The sequence below is a fragment of the Muscardinus avellanarius genome (genome assembly GCF_963383645.1).
Source record: "Muscardinus avellanarius genome assembly, chromosome: 17".
In the NCBI taxonomy this organism is placed as follows: Eukaryota; Metazoa; Chordata; class Mammalia; order Rodentia; family Gliridae; genus Muscardinus; species Muscardinus avellanarius.
This window is the reverse complement of record NC_137803.1, coordinates 16813971-16834251: the sequence shown is the minus strand read 5'-3', so window position 1 is coordinate 16834251 and position 20281 is coordinate 16813971. Positions and strand designations below refer to the sequence as shown.

Genomic DNA, 20281 nt, shown 5'->3' with positions numbered 1-20281 from the left:
GCCTCCCAAGTACTGGGATTACAAGCATGCACCACCAACCCCCAGTTTACTTTTTATTTTTGAAGCAGGGTCTTGCTAGGTTGCTCAGGCTGGTCTCACTAAGTGGCTGAGGCTGGCCTCAAACCTGATATCCTCCTGTCTCAGCCTCCCAAATATTGGCACTACAGGCACACACTACCATGCCTGTCTACTCCAGTGGAATTTATAAATCTTGTGCTGATAAAAAGAAGTTAAATCTGTAATTTTTTGATACTAGGGATTCAACCCAGAGGCATTCTGCCTACAAGCTACACCCTAAAGCCCGATTTTATATCCTATTTGGAAACATGGTTTCAGTAGGCTGCTGAGAGCCTGCCTGGCTTTGAACATGGGAACCTCCTGTCAGCCTTCCAAGTACTAGGATTACAAGCATGTGCTAACATGCCCATCTAATCTGTAAATATTTTGAGGGGGTACTGGGGATGAAACCCAGGGGCATTCTACCTCCAAGCTACACACCCCACCCCAATTTTTTATTCTTTATTTGGAAAAAGGGTCTCAGTAAGTTGCAGAAAGCCTCACTAAGTAGCTGAGGCTGTCCATGAACCTGATCCTTCTGTCTCAGCCTCCCAAATGCTGGGGTTACAAGTGTGCGCCACCACACCTGGCTTTTAATCTGTAGTTTTTTGGGCAGAGCATTGCACAGTACAGTTGAAGCTACAGGAGGAGCGCTGTCTTAAAAAGGCCTGAGTGAAAAGGAGAGCGGCCCCGTGAGGCGCTCCTTCCCCTAGCGTTGCGTAGGAGTATCAAGACCGAGTGCCGAGCCGGGCGTGGTGGCGCACGCTTGTAATCCCCGCGCTTGGGAGGCTGAGAACAGGAGGATCGTGCAGGTTCGAAGCCAGCCTCAGCTACTGAGTGAGGCTCTCAGCAACTTAGTGAGACCCTGTTTCCAAATAAAGTATAAAATAGGTCTGGGAGTGTAGTCCGGAGGTAGAAAGCCTCTGGGTTCCACCCCCAGTACCACACACACACACACACACACACGCACGCACACACGCGCACACACACACACACACACACGCACACACACACGCACACACACACGCACACACACACAAGTGCCCCTGGCCCTTCATCCTCTCTGGCCTTTGCCTTCAGCCAGTTTCTCCTGACTCTTCCCTAAGTTGCTCCCTCGATTCCTTGTCCCTGTTTGCACAGTTCTTGGAAGGACTTAGAGGATGCAGAGGGCCTGCCCTCAGGACCGGCAGGACCCAGAGCAGTCGCTAAGAAAGGCTGCCTGCTGTGCTGAGGTGTTGAGGAAGAATGACTGGAGCCCTGGAGGTTAACGATGGTAGCAGGGAGTCTGGGCCTTTATTCGCCCCTCCAGAACCCTCCACCCCAGCTTCGTGGAAGATATAGACAGGTAGAGAGGACTGTGTTCAGAGGGCTCGGCTGGGCGTGGAGGCGCATGCTTGGAATCCCAGCATCTAGGAGGCGGAGACCAGAGGATCGCAGTTCACGGACAGCCTCAGCTACTTAGCGAGGCCCTTTCCAACTCAGTGAGACCCTGTTTCAAAAATAAAAAATAGACAAAAAATAGGACTGGGGGTGTAGCTCGGAGGTACAATGCCCCTGGGTTCCTTTCTTGGTACCACAAAAAGAAAAAAAAGAAAAAACGAAGCTTCAGGTCTGCCTGAATTCACTCAAGGAGGCTGCTCAGAATATAACACATTAAACCAGGAATGGTGGCGCATGCTTGTAATCCCAGCGCTTGGGAGGCTGAGACAGGAGGATCGCGCAGGTTCGAAGCCAGCCTCAGCTACTTAGTGAGGCTCTCAGCAACTTAGCGAGACCTGTTTTCAAATAAAATATAAAATAGGTCTGCGAGTATAGCCTGGAGGTAGAAAAGCCCCTGGGTTCCACCCTCAGTACCACCCAAAACAAAAAACAAAAAGAGCATAACACGTTAGACAGGGAAAAGTTTGTCACAGACAAGTGAGTACCTTAACTCATTTAAAGCACAAGAGACACTGAATTTTCTTGTGCTTTGGTTTCTTTTTCCTTTTATTTCAGTGTCTATTTGTTCAGTGGCAAAGGGCTTCTTGTGTTAAGAACTGATTACAGAAATGTTGACATTCAAATATAAAATTGTTGCTAATTTTATTTATTTGGTTCTGGGGGTTGAACCTCAAAGCATTCTACCCGCAAGCTCTACCTCCAGCCCAATTTTTTTCTTTCTTATGTGGAAACAGGGTCCTACTAGGTTGCTTAGAGCCTTGCTAATTTGCCGAGGCTGGCTTTGAATCTGTGACCCTCCTGCCTCAGTCTCCCAAGAACTGGGATTACAAGCATGTGCCTCCACACCCAGCTGCTGCTGCTAACTTTAAAAGAAAACCTGAAACAGCGTGTTCAGGCATTGGAATGGAACGGGCCTACTTACGTCATTAACCAAACTTGTTTCCAAGTGAGGGTACCAACCACTCAGGAGCTGCATTGCCCAATCTGAAAATCACCTTTAAAAAAAAAAAAAAGAGCTGGTTTACTTTTGCCAGCTGTAGATTTGTGAGTAGTCAAAAGGCCCCTGGGTTCCATCCCCAATACCAAAAAAAAAAAAAAAAAAAAAAAAGCCATTACAATCTTGACTTCAAAACCAATGTAGCCGAACGCACCTTTACTCAGAATGCTCAGATCTGTGACCGAGCCAAGCCGCTGTCTTGAGTGTGTTTGAAAGCCGAAATGTTCTTCCAGTTGTGTATGTGTGCCCCCCACGAGCTTCTGCAGCCCGCGCCCTCCAGATATCGAGTAGCAGCTCCTTTGACTTGGGAGATGAGGCTGACTGACGTTTTTTTTTCCCGCTGCGCTTCTTCTGTTTTAGAATAATCTATAAGTGTTCCATGTGCGACACTGTGTTCACCCTGCAAACCTTGCTGTACCGCCACTTTGACCAGCACATTGAAAACCAGAAGGTGTCTGTTTTCAAGTGTCCAGACTGTTCTCTTTTATATGCGCAGAAGCAACTTATGATGGACCATATCAAGGTGTGTGTGCCCCTCTCTCTCCTCTAAGTGAACTGTAGATAGTGCGCTGGGCGGCAGCCGCGGTCGCGGAGAGGTGTGTGCGCGATCGGTCCAGGAAGGACGGGTGCTGGCGATGGCCGTCAGCACTGCTGAGCGTCCTCCCCGCTCGCTCCACGTGGGGTCTGCTCGCCCGGTGCCCTCGTCTGCCTTCCGCAAAGGTTGAGAAGCAGTTGCATGTCTGATTTAGAAAGAATGATAAGACTAATGAACGCAGGAGGGTTGTCTATTTTTTTTTTAAGTTATGAAATGATGACCGTGAAATTGACTTTTTTCTTCTTTTGTGGCTGGGGATTGAACCCAGAGGCGTTCTACCTCTGAGCTACACCCCTCCTGGCCCCCCCTTTTTTTTTTTTTTTTAAACAGGTTCTCACTAAGTTGCTGAGGGCCTAAGTTGCTGAGGCTGGACTCGAACATACGATCCTCCTGTGTCAGCCACCCAGGTACTAGGATTACAGGCATGTTGCCACCACTCCCAGCAAGTTTACTATTTTGAGAACTCTGTACTGTATGGAAGTTAGAAATAGACAGCAACTCTGACAACTTGTGTTAATTTGTTCAAATAGTTGAAGGCTGCCCCCCCCCTGCTCGAAATGACTTAGACATTTAAGTTTATATTTTATCTGATTTCTTTGGGATTTATTTATTTATTTATTTTTGTGATACTGGTGATCAAATCCAGGGACATTCTACCTCTGAGATATGCCCTCAGCCTTACTTTATATTCTATTTTGAAAGCAGGTCTCACTAAGTTGCTGAGGGCCTTGCTAATAAGTTACCGAGGCTGTCTTTGAACCTATGATCCTCCTGTCTCAGCCTCCCAAGTACTGGGGTTACAGGTGTGCGCCACCGCGCCTAGTAGAATTTTATCTCCCTCTTTGTATTTTATCCTGCACCCCTGGGAGTGGAACCCAGGGCCTTTTTCCTATAAGTACTGCATGTAAAATCGACTGTTAAATATTCAGCATAAGCGGGTTCCTGGCACCGGGTAAGCATCAGTTAATGAAATGAATGAATGTCATGTTTGGACTTAGCACTCTCCAGCCCTCAAATAAGGCACCGCGATCTATTCCCAGCCTCTCGAGCTTACTGGGGCTGCCGCTTAGTCTCGGCTTCTTAACTGTGCGCTGGAATAGGTGAGCAGTTTTATTCCTTAATGTGATCAGGAGGCAATCTCCATTGACTTTCAGAGATTAAAATGACTTTCTTTTTTAAACAGAGAAACAAAAAGCCCAATAGCATCACAAACTTAGTTTTTAAAAAATCTCTACAGATCATTAAAAGAACAAACAAACCACTAAACCACTGAGTTACTGTAGTCTTATCTCAGTTCATCATCCTTGAAAACTCTTTTTTTTTTTTTTGGTGGTACTGGGGATCCAGCCCGGGGACATTTTACATCTGAACTATACCCTATACCCTAAACCCCCTCTTTTTTTTTTTGTGGTACTGGGGGTGAAACCCAGGGGCTTTTCTACCTCCAGGCTATACTCCCATACCTGTTTAGACCTGTTTTATATTTTATTTGGAAACAGGATCTCACTAAATTGCTGAGAGCCTCACTAAGTAGCTGAGGCTGGCTTCCAACCTGTGCGATCCTCCTGTCTCAGCCTCCCAAGCGCGGGGATTACAAGCGTGCGCCTCCACAGAGGCCTGGCTACCCTAACCCTGTTTTTTTGTTTAAACTAGGGTCTTGCTAGGTTGCTAAGGGTCTTGCTAAATTGCTGAGGCTGTCCTTAAACCTGCCGTCCTCAGTCTCAGCCTCCCGAGTACTGAGATTACGGGAGTGCGTCACCAAGTCTGGCTGAAAGTGCCCGCTAGGAATGCTCTAACGTCTCAGAGACTCTGCTGCTGTGGGCCAGCTGGAGGTGGCGGCGGCGGCTTCAGCAGGGTGAATAAGATGGGTGGGAGCTGTGTTCTGTCATCTTTACTTGAAGCACAGTATAACCCTCTTAAGATATTTTTAACATTTTAGGTAAAATTATAAAACTGGAGGCTGGGATATAGCTCAGTAAGGTGCTTGTCTTGCAAGTACAATGCCCTAGGTTCAACCCCCAGAACCATCCCCCCCTCTGAATTAGAAAATTATTATTATTTTTTTGTGTGTGGTACTGGGGTGGAACGCAGAGGCATTACACCTCTGAGCTACACCCTCAGCCCCATTTTTTATTCTTTATTTTGAAACTGGGTCTTACTGAGTTGCAAAGGCCCTCACTAAGTACCTGAGGCTGTCCCTGAACCGTGATCCTACAGTCTCAGCCTCCCGAATGCTAGGATTACAAGCGTGCACCACGACGCCTGCCTATAAAATTATTATTTTGACAACATAAACTAACAGGATAGGAAAATAAAAATGCTAATAAAAACATAGGGATATTGGATTTAGAGCAAGACTTTTTTTTTTTTTTTTTTCGGGTCTGGGGATGGAGGGACGTTCAACCTCTGTGCCACCACGCCCGGCTATAGCAAAACATTTTAACATCTGATATATTTTCCAACGCTCCTCCACCCCACACCCCAGAGAAAAGGAAGAAAGGAAAGGAAAGTTCTCTCTCGGGGAACTTCCCAGGGTCTTGCGGTCTGGAACACGCCTTGGCATCTGGAAGTAGGCTGTGGGCTTTGTGGTGAGGGTCTCCCTGGGCTTGGTGGTGAGTTTGGAGAAACCGGAGTCTACGGAATGGACCGAGGGCCGTGTCGAGCTCCTGTGGCCACAGGACGGAGCTGTTTGTATTCATCTGAACATTCACGGCCTCCAGAAGACAAAATTGGCTTCCGTCATGTTCTGTGCATCGTATAATATTACCCAGCATTTACGTGTTTGGGGTAGGTAGGAATGAAGACAAAATTGTAGGGGCACCCTGCTTTTACTTCTATTTGGTACTGGGGATTAAACCCAGGGGCATTCCACCTCTTAAGTTACACCCCTAGCCCTATTTTTATTTTTTAATTTTGAAACAGGGTCTTGCTACATTGCCGAGGCTGGCCTTGAACTTGCGACCCTCCTGTCTCAGCCTCCCAAGTACTAGGAGTACAAGCATGCGCCGCCGCGCCTGGCTCCAGTCCTGTTTATTTTGATTTTGAAATGGGCTCACCGTATATTGATGAGTGTCTTGCTAAGTTGCTCAGGCTGGCCTTGAACCTGCGATCCTCTTGTGGCAGACTCGCAGGTACTGGGATCACAGGCATACGCCGCTGTGCCCGGCCCTCTGCTTTTATTTGTAAGATGATGCGTCTAGTGCTTGCTATGTCTTGACCTTCGTTGGTGCCTGTGAGGAAAGAGTGAGGAGACGCGGGGATGGTGCCCGTACACACACACACACACACACACACACACACACACACACACACACACACACACTTACGGGCAGCCCCCTTTCTTTCCCCATCTTAACCCAGTCCGTATCATTTTTTTGTTCTGTCATACAGATTTATGTACCTTGTAGACCCCCTGTCCTGCATGTTGATGTTCACAGTTGAAGTTAACCTTTAAATTACAAAACATCAGCCGGCCGCGGTGGCGCACGCTTACAGTTCCAGCACTGGGGAGGCTGAGACCGGAGGATCGCGGTTGCGGACAGCCTCAGCCACTTAGTGAGGCCCTCTGCAACTCAGTGAGACCCGGTTTCAAAATAAAGAATAAAAAAGAGGGCAGGGGGTGTAGCTCGGAGGTCAAATGCCCCCGGGTTTCATCCCCAAGCTGCCCCCAAAAAAAGCAAATTAAAAAAAATTATCCAAGTTACTTATTATAAGAGCTAAGTAAAAATCAATTTTAAAAGAATACCTTGTATTTTTTTTTTCCTATGTGGTATTGGGGATCAAACCCAGGGGCTTGCTTGTACACACAAGTTCTCTACCACTGAGCCACATCACTAGCCCAGGTTGAATTTCTTTTAATTAAAAAAAGACATTTTGTCACGTGTGGTGACGCACACTTGTAATCCCAGCGCTTGGGAGGATCGCACAGGTTCGAAGCCAGCCTCAGCTACTTAGTGGGGCTCTCGGCAACTTAGTGAGACCCTGCTTCCAAAAAGTATTAAAAAAATAGATCTGGGAGTATACGCTGGAGGTAGAAAAGTCCCTAGGTTCCACCCCAGCACAACAAAAAAAAAGACGTTTGGGCTTGGCGCGGTGACGCACACTTGTAATTAAGAGACTGAGGGCGGAGGATCACAACTTTGAGGCCACTCTGCAACTCAGTGAGACTGTCTCAGAATAAAAAAAAGGGTTGTGAGTATAGCTCAGGGGTAAAGCACCCTGGGTTTGATCCCAGTACCACCCTCCCCCCAAAACATGCATTTGGTTTTAATCTTATTTTTACTTAGAATGTGTAACTAAAACAAATAAATTGGAAATTCCTATTTTAACACACATCTTACCGCCTGCCTTCTCTTACCAATGGCAAAGCTTTTGCTGCTTCTTTCATAGCCTCCATAGGACCTACGGACTAATCCTTTTTTTTTTTGAATTGGAGGTTTAATTCAGAGGCATTCTACCTTTGAGCCACCCTCCTCCCACCAGCCCTATTTTGTTTTTTATTTTGACCCGGCTCATGTTTGTAATTCCAATACTTGGTAGACTGAGACAAGTAGATCACACGTTCGAGGCCAGCCTCAGCAACTGAGTGAGACCCTGTTTCAAAATAAAGGACTGAAATGGGGCTGGGAGAGTAGCTCATAATACCCCTGGGTTCCATCTCCGTCTCACACACACACACACACACGCACACACACACACACACACACACACACACATGCACACGCACACACAAACGCACGCACGCGCACGCACGCGCACGCACACACATTTTGAAACAGGGTCCTGTGAAGTTGCTGAGTCTCACGAAGTGGTCGAGGCTAGCCTTCAACCTTGATCCTATGTCTCAGGCTGAGTTTCTGAGATTACTGACAGGCGCCACCACAGCTTCTACAGTACTTAAAGTCATTTTACAGGGTAAATTAGTTCTTTACCCTTTCTTTGGTTTTACAGATAGTAAAAATGTAATTCCCAGAGACTTATTAGAAGCTTCGTAGGAGGTTTCGGTCCTCATTTCTTTTCTTTGGGTGTAAAGTGGTTAGAAGGACAATAGCTTGGCGCGTGCTTTGAAGACAGCCAGGCCTACACAGACGCTGTCGCTCACTTGGGGGAGCAGCCGTGTGTGGTCGGGGCCTTCAGGAACCATGGCGCCCAGCCTTTCTCTGTGCAAAGGAGCGTGGTCGGTTAGACTTTCCTTTGGCCCTTTTGAGGCCAGCTCAGTGGTCATCTGTTGGGTAGACCTTGGAACCTCTGCTGATGATACATGCTAGAGCCCCCTTTTGCCTCCTGGGGAAAGACGGTGCAGAAGAAGGTGTCTGATGGACGGTATACCGGAGTAGCCAGAGGACAGGCTTCTTCTTGAGCACTTGCTGAGGAATGTGGGGCCGAGTCCTCCAGGTGTGACTAGGCACCTGGGCACCAGAGCCCCCAGGGAAGGCTTTCCTGGGGGCCTCCCTGTAGACTCGGGTGGGGAGGGAACTGCCAGCCCACATCCCGAACAGAAGAGAACACTTCAGTTAAAGACAAACTGTGTCTGAGACACAGATTTGCTTCCTTTGAATTTTTTTTTTTTTTTTGGGGGGGGAACTCTGCCATTAGAGCCCAAGAAAAACCCTAAAATGAGCCAATCTTCAGGATCGACTTGCACTAATGTAACCCACTCACCCTCAAAACCCTGCGAGTTCAAGCTGTTTGTCTTGACTCTCACGTTAATGACAATCAATGGCTAAATAATTTCAAAAGACTTTTTAAGTCCTGACTGTGTCCAGTTCACAGATCTGGGAGCTATTAAATGAGAAAAGATGAATGGATAGGAAGTAGATGAAAATCACTCCCCAACCCCAACCACATACAAGTATCCCAAGAATGCGAAAGGCTGGAAAGAGAAGAAGGGCTTCTGTCAGCTGTGGGTCTCAGATGTTGGTTCAAGTTGGCGAGCTAGAGCTCTCCGGTACCTACTGATATATTAGCCTATTTCAACATTTCTGCAGGCAGGGAAGCAAAATATTTCCCAGAAATGGCCTGTAGAAGTGAGGACTCACTGGGACGGAGGAAGGTCATAGTACCAAGATGAATTCGATTCATTCCAGAGGTCTGTCTTGAAAAGGCACAGATGCATAAACTTTTACAGATTATTTGGAACTAGCAATGCAACCTTATAGCAACCATAAGAGTTAATGCTTCCTTACAAACTTTTTAAAAATGCATATTTTCAGTTTAGGTTTTTCTCTCCCTATATTAGGAGGTATTTCTGAATGAATATAAAATCCCACAGAAGTTGTCGATAAAGCACCGATGATAGTCTGCGTGTGGTTTCTTCTAGTGGTGTGATTCGTGATAGCTATTTCTTTTCTTTTTATGATGCAGTCTATGCATGGAACGTTGAAAAGTATCGAAGGGCCTCCCAACTTGGGCATAAACTTGCCTTTGAGCATTAAGCCGGCCACTCACAACTTGGCAAACCATAACAAAGAGGACTCCAAGTCCACGAACGGGAAAGAGAAGTCAGACAAGAAATCTCCATCGCCCATGAAGAAGTCTCTGGAATCCAAGAAGGTGGCCAGTCCCGGGTGGACGTGCTGGGAGTGCGACCGCCTCTTCACGCAGAGGGACGTGTACATCTCCCACATGAGGAAGGAGCACGGGAAGGTCAGTACGCGTGCAGCCACCGCAGAGCGCCCGGCGGCGCGCGCCTCCGGCCGACCCCAGCTCGCCATTCCTGGCTCAGTCCGTCGGTGGTTCCTAGCATGAGCTCGAAAAGCAGCCGTATCTCCGTGCCTCACTTTGTCTGTAAAGCGGATACGCCCAGTTCCTCGAGTCTTGTTTTGTGATTCTGCTACCCGCCTTCACTTGCACACACCAAGACTGGGAGTGCGTGGGACCCACCACACCCGTGTTTATAGCTGCGGAAATTGTGAACAGGGGTAAACCAGAGTCACAGATGCCTGAATTCACCTCTTGGTGAACAACAGGAAGGAAAAGAGGAGAGACAGGGAGTCGGTGTGCTGAGAACTGCTGGTCGCATTTGCATGATGTAACGTGATTCTTCTTGGGGTTTGTAATGGGGAGAGAAGCCCTCATTCATTTACACCTAGGAGAAGTTATAAGTAAAATCCTGACAAGCTGAAGTCACTATTCAGAGTGACTAGAGTCTTATTCTTTTTTAATTTATTTTTACTTTTTATATTTTATTTTGTTTTTTGCGGGTCTGGGGATGGAGCCCAGAGGCATTTGACCTCCGAGCTACATCCCCTGTCCTATTTTTTATTCTTTATTTTGAAACAGGGTCTCACTAAGTTGCAGAGGGCCTCACTAAGTAGCTGAGGCTGTCTGCGAACCGCAATCCTCCAGTCTCAGCCTCCTGAATGCTGGGATGACAAGTGTGTGCCACCACACCCGGCTTCTTATTCTTTTTTTAAAAGTAATAAGTATACATCTTCAAATGATAAGATTTTTTATTTGTTTATATTTTTTTGTATGTAGTACTGGGGATGAAACCCAGGGGCCTTCTACCTCTAAAGTACATCTCCAGCCCTGTTTTATTTTATTTTTGTGGTGCTGGCGATTAAACCCAAGGGCATTCTACTTCTGAGCTATACGCCCAGCCCCATTTTTTATTCTTTATCTTGAAACAGGGCCTCACTAAGTAGCTGAGGCTGTCCACAAACCTGAATCCTCATGGCTCAAACTCTCAAGTACTGGGATTACAAGCATACCACACCCAGCCCCTGGTTTTTTTTTTTTTTTTTTTTTTTTTAATTTGGAAACAAGGTCTTGCTAAATAGCTGAGGCTGGCTGCGAACCTACGATCCTCTTATCTCAGCTTCCCACGTACTGGCATTACAAGCATGTACCAGTATGCTGGGCTAGGAATTTCTAAATACCTTTTATTAGACCTAGTAAAATCAGCCAAATTCTATTTTCAATATTATCTAATACTGGATTTTGATATGGTATTAGCCGTGTTCACATTTTCTGATTATGGCAGGATCCAAAAAGAGTCTATATTGCATTTAGTTATTGTATAATTTAAATGTCTCTATTCCAAGAAGTTTGCTTCCTGTTTTACTTTTGAATGTGCTATTAACTTGTTGGAAAAATTGGATTGTTCATCCTGTAGCTTATCCCTCACCTTGCTAGATTTGGGCATTGTTTCTTTTGTGACATTGTTTAATGTATTCCTCTTCAGCCTATAATTCCTAGAATTTCAATTAGATTCAGGTTGAAATTTTTGAAAGATCTGAATGCATTATAAGTGCTGTATTCTTTTATAGTGTTACTAAGATTGAGTAGTGGGTTTAGATTCACCATATTTTCTTAGGAGAAATTGTCTTACTCCTTTAACTTAAGCCATTAGAACAAAATGGTTGTCTTTTGGAAACCTGTGTAAAAGAGTATGTAGCACTTGATTTATAACAGATTCTTAAATAGATTCTCATACTGTGTTCATTACATTTATTAATCTCTCTTTTTTTTTTTTTTGTGGTGCTAGAGATTGAACCCAGGGGAAATGTATCTGTGAGCTACACCTCCAGCCCCGTTTTATTTTTTTATTTGAAAATAGGATCTTGCTAAGTTGCTGAGGGCCTTGCTAAGTTGCTGAGGCTGGCTGCAAACCATCGATCTTCCTGTCTCAGCCTCCCTAGTACTGGTATTACAAGCTTGCACCAAGCCCAACAGTGAATGTCATTTATATATACTGTTTATTTGAGCTACTCCCAAAGCTAACCAGCGTGTTACCTTGTTGCTTTCTGAATGGTCTAAACTACTTTTGGCTGGTAACCACGGTGCTCACAGATTGCATGAAATGTTTTTATTCTCTTTGGCCCAACTATAAGAGCTCTTTGTATCAAAAGTAGTAGTTTGCAGAATATATTTGACTTTGTTGGCACATTGCTTCATCATCTCTGAGTCTGGCTTCCCTAGTAGCATCTTACGCACTGTAAATGTGGGGTGGTTCTCGGGGAGCGCGCCGTATCAACCTACTGTGTGTGATGCAGGAAGGGGCATCTTTACTTGTCCAGGCTGGGTTACGTGGATGCTGTAACAGGCGGCGACCTGAAGTACCTAGTAGTTCAGTCCTTTCCTTTCTCCTAAAACGATCTTTTCCTTTAAAAAAAAAATCAAAAAAAAAAAACAAAAACCAAAAGCCGGGCGTGGTGGTGCACGCTTGTAATCCCAGCATTGGGGAGGCTGAGACCGGAGGATCGTGGTTCGCGGACAGCCTCAGCTACTCAGTGAGGCCCTCTGCAACTCAGTGAGACCTGGTTCCAAAATAGAATAAAAAATAGGGCAGGGGGTGTAGCTCGGTGGTTGAATGCCCCTGGGTTCCATCCCCAGACCCGCCAATAAAACCACACAAAAACCAAAAAAACCTTAACTTGCACACACTGGTGATGATCAGATTTGGAGAGGATAAGGAGGTGTCTCTGAGAGAGAGTGGGTGGGGTGAAGTCCGGCGCTGATGGAAACCATTAGCTCGAGGACTGCGTGTATCTCAGAGCCACTCTGAGCTGGACCTGTGCGTGCCCGTGTTCATGTGTGTGCACAGCATGTGTGCACATGCTAGACGGAGCCGGTCGCCTGAGTAGTGTTAGAATAAGCTTTGAGAGAGTTGAGACCCTGCCCTTTGCGATCCAGTGGGACTGTAGTTTCCATTCCGTCCACTCAGCCTTCTGAAGAAGTGCAGGCCAGCGGAGGGGCGGAAAGGCAAGCCTTTATACCTAGTCACAGGAAGGAAGAGAGCCGCGGCTGCCTGGAGCCGCCACTGCGGTCCGTCCTGCGGATCACACCGGAACCCTTGCTTCCAACAGTCACCTCCGCGTGCTTGCGTTTCTCCGTTCCTTTGGCCAGAACACTGTCTTGTTCCCCTTAAACTCACACTCCAGTCGCCCGCCTGCACGGTCTTGTCTCTGTCCCCTTCGGCCAGCTGGCGCAGCCCCCACGCTCCGAGGCACCTGTAGGCTTCCCTCGTTCACATCGTCCTCTTGTTGAGACCACTGGAGATTTCCAGTGGACCCCACTGTGCATCTTACACGGTGGAAAGTGCTTTCAAAATTTCATTTTCTACCTTTCTTGGTGAGCACCATTCTCTCTCCTGGGCTTTCTAATGTTTGGGAGGAATGCCCATCAGATTTGTGTCCTAGAAACTTTTTAACTGTCTCTGGGAAATTCAGCCAGTGTTAATGCATCACTTCACCCACACCTGCTCCCGTGTCTACTCACTGTAGGCAGAGCATTGGCCACCGCCGCCTCCTCCTCCTCCTCCTCTCCTCTCCTCCTCCTCTCCTCCTCTCCTCCTCCTCTCCTCCTCTCCTCCTCCTCTCCTCCTCCTCCTCTCCTCCTCCTCCTCTCTTCCTCCTCTCCTCCTCCTCCTCCTCTCCTCCTCCTCCTCCTCCTCTCCTCCTCCTCCTCTCCTCCTCCTCCTCCTCCTCTCCTCCTCCTCCTCTCCTCCTCCTCCTCCTCTCTTCCTCCTCCTCCTCCTCTCCTCCTCCTCCTCCTCCTCTCCTCCTCCTCCTCCTCTCCTCCTCCTCCTCCTCTCCTCCTCCTCCTCCTCCTCTCCTCCTCCTCCCCTCCTCTTCCTCCTCCTCCTCCTCTCCTCCTCCTCCTCCTCCTCTCCTCCTCCTCCTCTCCTCCTCCTCCTCCTCTCCTCCTCCTCCTCCTCTCCTCCTCCTCCTCTTCTCCTCCTCCTCCTCCTCCTCTCCTCTCCTCCTCCTCCTTCTCCTCCTCCTCCTCCTCTCCTCCTCTCCTCCCCCTCCTCTCCTCCTCCTCCTCTCCTCCTCCTCCTCCTCTCCCTCCTCCTCCTCTCCTCCTCCTCCTCTCCTCCTCCTCCTCCTCTTCCTCCTCCTCCTCCTCTTTCTCCTCCTCCTCCTCCTTCTTTTGTGGTACTAGGGATTGAACCCAGGGGCATCTACCTCTGAGCTATACCCCAGCTCTATTTTTTATTTATTATTATTATCATCATCATCATCATTATTTGTGGTACTGGGGATGGAACCCACGGGCATTCTACCTCCAGCCCTATTTTTTTATTCTTTATTTTTTTATTATTTTATTTTATTTTTTATTTATTTTTGGTGGTACTGGGGTGGAACCCAGGGGCTTTCTACCTCCGGGCTATACTCCAGACCTATTTTATACTTTATTTGGAAACAGGGTCTCACTAAGTTGCTAAGAGCCTCACTAAGTAGCTGAGGCTGGCTTCGAACCTGTGTGATCCTCCTGTCTCAGCCTCCCAAGCGGTGCATCCAGCTCCTTTTTAGTTTTTATTTTGATATGGCGCCCCACTAGGTTGTTGAGAGTCTCACAGAACTCCTCCAGTGGAGCCAGGTGTGGTGGTGCACGCTTGTAATCCTAGCACTTGGGAGGCTGAGACAGGAGGATCGCGCAGGTTCGAAGCCAGCCTCAGCTACTTAGTGAGGCTTTCGACAACTCAGTGAGACCCTGTTTCCATATGAAATAAGTCTGGGAGTATAGCCTAGAGATAGAAAGCCCCTGGGTTTCACCCTCAGTACCACAAAAAAAAAAAAAAAAAAAAAAAAAAAAAATTGCTCCAGTAGGCCACAAACCCACAGTTCTCCTGTCCCGCCTTCCTAGAACCAGAATTACAAGTGTGCCACCACCCCGGCTCAGTTCTATTATGATGCCGCCTCTGGCTTAGACCTCTTAGATCTCTGTAGTTGTTTTCTTTGACTCACCACTAGCAGGCATGGAAAAGGGCCTTGCGTATCTTTTTGAGTACATGCTGGTAGAAAGTCTAGGGTCAGGCACTTGGGTAGTTTCCTATCCACAGAAATCCTTTCACCTTTGAAGTCTCTGTTCCTTCAGTCATACAATCTGCTTTTCTGTGTCATTAACCTGATGATCTCATCCAAGCTAAGAGCTGTTTCTCAGATTTTTTTTTTTCCCCAGTACTGGGCATGGAACCTACCTCCAAACTACACCCCAGCCCTATTTTTTATTTTTTATTTTGAAACGAGGTCTCACTGAAGTGCAAAGGGCCTCAGTAAGTAGCCGGGGCTGTCCGCAAACTGTGATCCTCCTGTCTCAGCCTCCCAAATGCTGAGATTATAAGCGTGAGCCTCCACGCCCGCCTCTCAGATATGTTTTTATATACATTTTGTGGTGGTTATGTACCTCCTCACTTCTGCTCCTTCTGCTGTGGTTGCTCCAAGGAGACCTTCCAGGAACCTCCAGTTAAGATCCCTTGAACCAAGTACTTATCTGATGTCGTTCCTACAGATTGGACATTCTGCAGTTCTGTGAGCTGGTATTAAAGTAGTAAGTAAAGATTTTCTGTACTTGTGACCTTTACTATTTGCCATCATTATCTCCTTCGATGCCTGGTAACCTTGCATGAGAAGGAACCGTTCCTAAGCTTGTTCATAGGAAGTCTGAATTAAGGAGCTCAGATCATCCCCATGAACCTTAACACCTGCGTGAGGGCCTCCTATGTCTGTGCTTCCATTCTGTGTCTGTAATTTGAAAGGAGCCTGGGTTTTGGAGCCTGAGAGATGGGTTTTGAATCCAAGCACCACCACCTATCAGCAGTGTGGCTTCATAAGAGATTATTTGTCTAGTTTCATTTTCCAAATGTCTAGAAGTAAAGCTCATTACAGTTTGTTGTTGTTGTTATTGGACTGAGGATTGATCCCAAGGGCATTCTACTGCCAGTCTACACTCCAACCCTATTTTTTATTTTTACATTGAGATGGTGTTTTGCTAAGTTGATGGAAGTCTCACTACTTGCTGAGGCAGTCCTTGAACCTGCAGTCATCCTGTCTCAGCCTCCCAAATACTGGTAGTACAGACATGTGCTACCACACCCGGCTCAGAAGGGTCTTTTGAGGATGAAATAGCATGAGCTCTTGCGTCTTACATGGTACTGATACTAGTCATTATCTCTCTGTATTTCTTCTTCAAATGCCAGAATTTTAAAAATTAAATTTGACATGAAAGAAGCTTTACAAGAGAAATTTCCTCATTAAGATTTTACAAACTTACAGCATATAAATATATTTAAAATGTTTTCATTTTTGAAGCCATTTTGTTTTATTTTATCTATTTATTTGTGGAACTGGGGATTGAACCCAGGAGCATTCTACCTCTGAGCCGCACCCCCAGCTTTATTTTTTATTCTTTATTTGGGTAACAGGGTCTCACTAAGTTGAGGAGAGCCTCACAAAGTGGCTGAGGCTGGCTGTGAACCTGTGAACCTCCTGTGTCAGCCTCCCAAGCACCTGGGTTACAAGAGTGCGCCATTGCTCCCGGCTTTGAAGTGATTTTAGATTTAGGAAAGAGTGGCGGAATCAGAGCAGAGCTTCCGCACCCTGGTCGCTCAGCGCTCCTGCTGTTACGTCTTACGTGACCCCAGTGCACCCGGCTTGCACAGTGGTCAGCCTTGCACGCAAACTTGCTGATACGATGAACAGACCCAAAGCCCCCCTTCTGGTTTCACTAGTCATCCCACGAGTTTCCTTCTCATCCAGGATCCGGTCCAGGATGCGACTCTGCCCCCAGCTGCCTGCTCTCCCAGGTCCCCCCAGTCCGTGACGTTTTCCACCCCTTCTTTCATGTGTTTCCAGCTCTTTGCAGTTATTTGCTTTCGGTGGGGGATCGCAGGAACGGGGCTCTGCCCTTCCTAGTGCGTCCTGCCTGGAGGTACCGAGTGGTGGCCAACAGCTCACTCCTGGGGGGTGCCAGGTTTCTCCCGTAGGAATTGCTGTTTTCCTGTTGTGACTAATAATTATCTCACGGGGAAATACTTTGAGACTGCAAATACCCCGCCGCTCAGCGCCCTTTCACCCGTGCGTTTGAACTCCGCCCCTCTTCCTGGATGCAAGGCTACGTCCAGCTCCGCGGCTGCTTCTGCATTTGCTCATTGGAACTCTCTTGTAAGGACGAGCTGCACAGACTTGCGAGGAATTATTTTCCCCAATGGCATAGAATCCGTTGCTGTTGTTATTGATGTGTTAGTTGCACTTGTGCTAAAGGTGTAGACCAGAGCTCCTGTCAGTGGCTTCTGGGTTGATAGCATCGTCTTCATGAGCTTCTTTTTTTGGGGGGAGAGGTTTTTGGGTTGAACCCAGGAGCATTCTACATCCTATTGTATGTATGTATGTATGTATGTATGTATGTATGTATTTATTTATTTAGTGGTACTGGGGATGGAACCCAGGGGATTTCTACCTCCAGGCTATACCCCCAGACCTATTTTATATTTTACTTGGAAACAAGGTCTCACTAAGTTGCTGAGAGCCTCACTAAGTATCTGAGGCTGGCTTCGAACCTGCGCGATCCTCCTGTCTCAGCCTCCCAAGTACTGGGATTACAGGGGTGCTCCACCACACCTGGCTCCACCTTTTTGATTTTTATTTCATATTTTGAATCAGGGTCTTGCTAAATTGCTGAAGGTTTTTCTAAATTGCTGAGGCTGACCTCGAACTTTCAGTTCTCCTGTCTCAGCCTCTCGAGTACTAGAATAATAGGCACATGGCCTCACACCCATCTTCCCATGTCTTCTTGAGAAGTTTCTTCCCAGCACCACTTCTCTGGCGTACCAGCGTGAGTCAGCCCTGTAGTCTGGCAGGAGTCATTTCTTGTAGGAATCTGAGTCCTTTTATTGGGAATGAAAGCAAACACATTTTTAAGAGACTGTATTTTGAATATCGCTGAGCACAAGAAACCAATTGGGAAAGCAGTGTGGGTGGAAATAAGTAACAAGCCTCAAAGAGGCTTCCCAGTTATTTAGTGTGCTGTAATGATGTGTTGGCAATTATTGGGCTCTTATGAGATGCTTCCAGTTAAAAGAAGAATGAGCCGGAGCTGGTAAAATATGTCCAGTTAATGGAAGGGATCTGTAATGGATGTGTTTTGTGGACTGAGAAGGGACAGGGCAGGCACAGGCCCTTTCTGAGGGGTGATGTAATGTTCACAGTGGACCTAGAGAAGGCAAAGCCGCTCAACTCCGCCTTGCCTCTCCCGGGTAGATGGAACCAGTGTCTTTAAGGGAGATTGAAGCCCGGAAGGAGTGCCAAGGCCAAGAAGTGGCCTAGCTCATGTAAAGACATTCTCTTTTTCTCTCTCTGGGTTTGTTTGTTTGTTTGTTTGGTTTTGGTCCTACTGGGGATTGAAGCCGGGGGCATTCTACCTCCAAGCTACACCTCCAGCCTTATTTTTTATTCTTTATTTTTTTGAAACAGGGTCTCACTAAGTTGCAGAGGGCCTCACTAAGTAGCTGAGGCTAGCCACAACCCAGATCCTCCTGTCTGTCTTCCAAGTACTAGGATTACAAGCATGTGCCACCACACTTGGCTTGGTTTTCTCCTCTTCCTCCTCCTCCTCTTTCTCCTCCTCTTCGTGTGTGTGTGTGTGTGTGTGTGTGTGTGTGTGTGTGTGTGTGTGTGTGAATGGTTATTGAACCCAGGGACATTCTACTTCTGAGCTACATCCCCCCTTTGAATTTTTTGTTTTGAATCAGTGTCCAGCTTGGATACTGAGAATCTTGCCAGTCATCGAGGCTCCTCTTGAACCCGCGATCCTCCTGTCCCAGCCTTCCAAGTTCTGGGATTGCAGGCGTGCACCACTGTGCCCAGCTTACTTGATCTCTACAGGGCTAATGAAGCTTGCAAACGTAGGTCATGGAGTCTGAGGTGTGGCCGGATATCCTGCTTGTCTGAAAGGGGATGTTTGGTAAATTCTCAAGAGTTCAGACATATAAAAGTCCATCAGGCTGGGCGTGGTGGTGCGCGCTTGGGAGGCAGAGACAGGAGGATCGCGCAGGTTCGAAGCCAGCTGCGCGCACTGACTTAGGAGACCCTGTTTCCAAATAAAAATGTAAAAATAGGTCTGGGAGTGTAGCCCGGAGGTAGAAGGGCTTCCAGGAACCCCAGTACCACCAAAAAAAAAAAAAAAAAAAAAAAGTCCATCAGACTTTATGGATCCCAATCACTTCAGAGAAATTGTTAAGTAGCTGGGTCCTACCTGAACACTGAGAAAGGAACTTGATGAAGACTAATAATGTGTGATTTCAAATAAACCTTTTTTTTTTTTTAAAAACAAAGGCAGAGGTAGTGGGTAGAATAACCCCCAGACAGGGAGAAAGTAGATTTCAGCAAGACTTTTTATTTTTATTTATTTATTTTTTTGTGGTGCTGGGGATGGAACCCAGAGGCTTTCTACCTTCGGGCTACACTCTCAGACCTATTTTCTATTTTATTTGGAAACAGGTTCTCACTGAGTTGCTGAGAGCCTCGCTAAGTAGCTGAGGCTGGTCGAACCTGTGCGATCCTCCTGTCTCAGCCTCCCAGGTGCTGGGATTACATGCATGTGCCACCACGCCCGGCTCAGCAAGACTTTTGACAGTCTCTCTCTCTCTCTCTCTCTCTCTCTCTCTCTCTCTCTCTCTCTCTCTCTCTCTCTGTCTCTCTCTCTCTCTCTGTCTCTGTCTCTCTCTCTCTGCCTGCCTCCCTCCCTCCCTCCCTTCTTCTCTCTCCCTCCCTCTGTCTCTCTCTCTCCCTCCCTCCCTCCCCCTCCCTCTCTCTCTCTCTCTCTCTCTCTCTCTCTCCATGTTATTCTGCATTGGTTAGTGCGAAGGGGCCTGGATGAAGTACTTAGTGATTTGTTGGTGATTTGTGACTCAGTGCTGTGCTAGAAAGAAGGCTTCCATTGAGAGTCACAATTGCTTTCAGTGACTTGATGGTAGGGAAAAAACTCGAAGGGATTCTGCAAGGAAGATCTTAGCTAGATGCAGAGTTTCTCCACTTAAAAACAGCCACAGGTGCTACATGAGGTAGATATGGCTTGGCTAAGTTATGGGTAAAAAAAAAAACAAACACCTTGTCTTTGTGTCTCAACACCAACCACCCTGTTTTGCGTGGCTCAGAGGGCACCAGACCCTGGAAGCCCGTACCTTTTCCTGATTTGGGACTCTAAATCCAGTTGTTGGTTCTCAGCACTTTCCTGTGCATCAGAATCCCCCAGAGCTGCTGCTTTTTTTTTTTTTTTTTTTTTTTTTTTTGCGCGGTACTTGGGATGGAGGGATGGAACCTTGAGGCATTGTACCTCCGAGTTACACCCCAAGCCCTATATTTTAGTCTTTTATTTATTTGTGTCTGTGTGTGGGTTTGCGGATGGAACCCAGGGGCATTTGACCTCTGAGCTACACCCCCTGCCCTATTATCTATTCTTTATTTTGA

At 47.0% G+C, this 20281-nt stretch overlaps 1 protein-coding gene across 5 annotated transcripts in view; it reads left to right on the top strand.

Moving 5' to 3' along the window:
• Positions 1-20281, top strand: part of ZNF532 (zinc finger protein 532) — a gene marked incomplete at both ends in the record, with an annotated part of 142399 nt that overhangs the window by 91580 nt on the left and 30538 nt on the right. For 3 of the 5 annotated variants that reach the window (XM_080714398.1, XM_080714396.1, XM_080714395.1), the window contains 2 exons: positions 2855-3017; positions 9453-9734. The exons of 1 other annotated variant lie outside the window; for it this stretch is intronic. In XM_080714398.1, coding sequence (XP_080570524.1) covers positions 2855-3017; positions 9453-9734 — 445 coding nt within the window. The remainder of the gene's footprint in view (positions 1-2854; positions 3018-9452; positions 9735-20281) is intronic. One more of the 5 variants, XM_080714397.1, reaches the window with a different exon arrangement.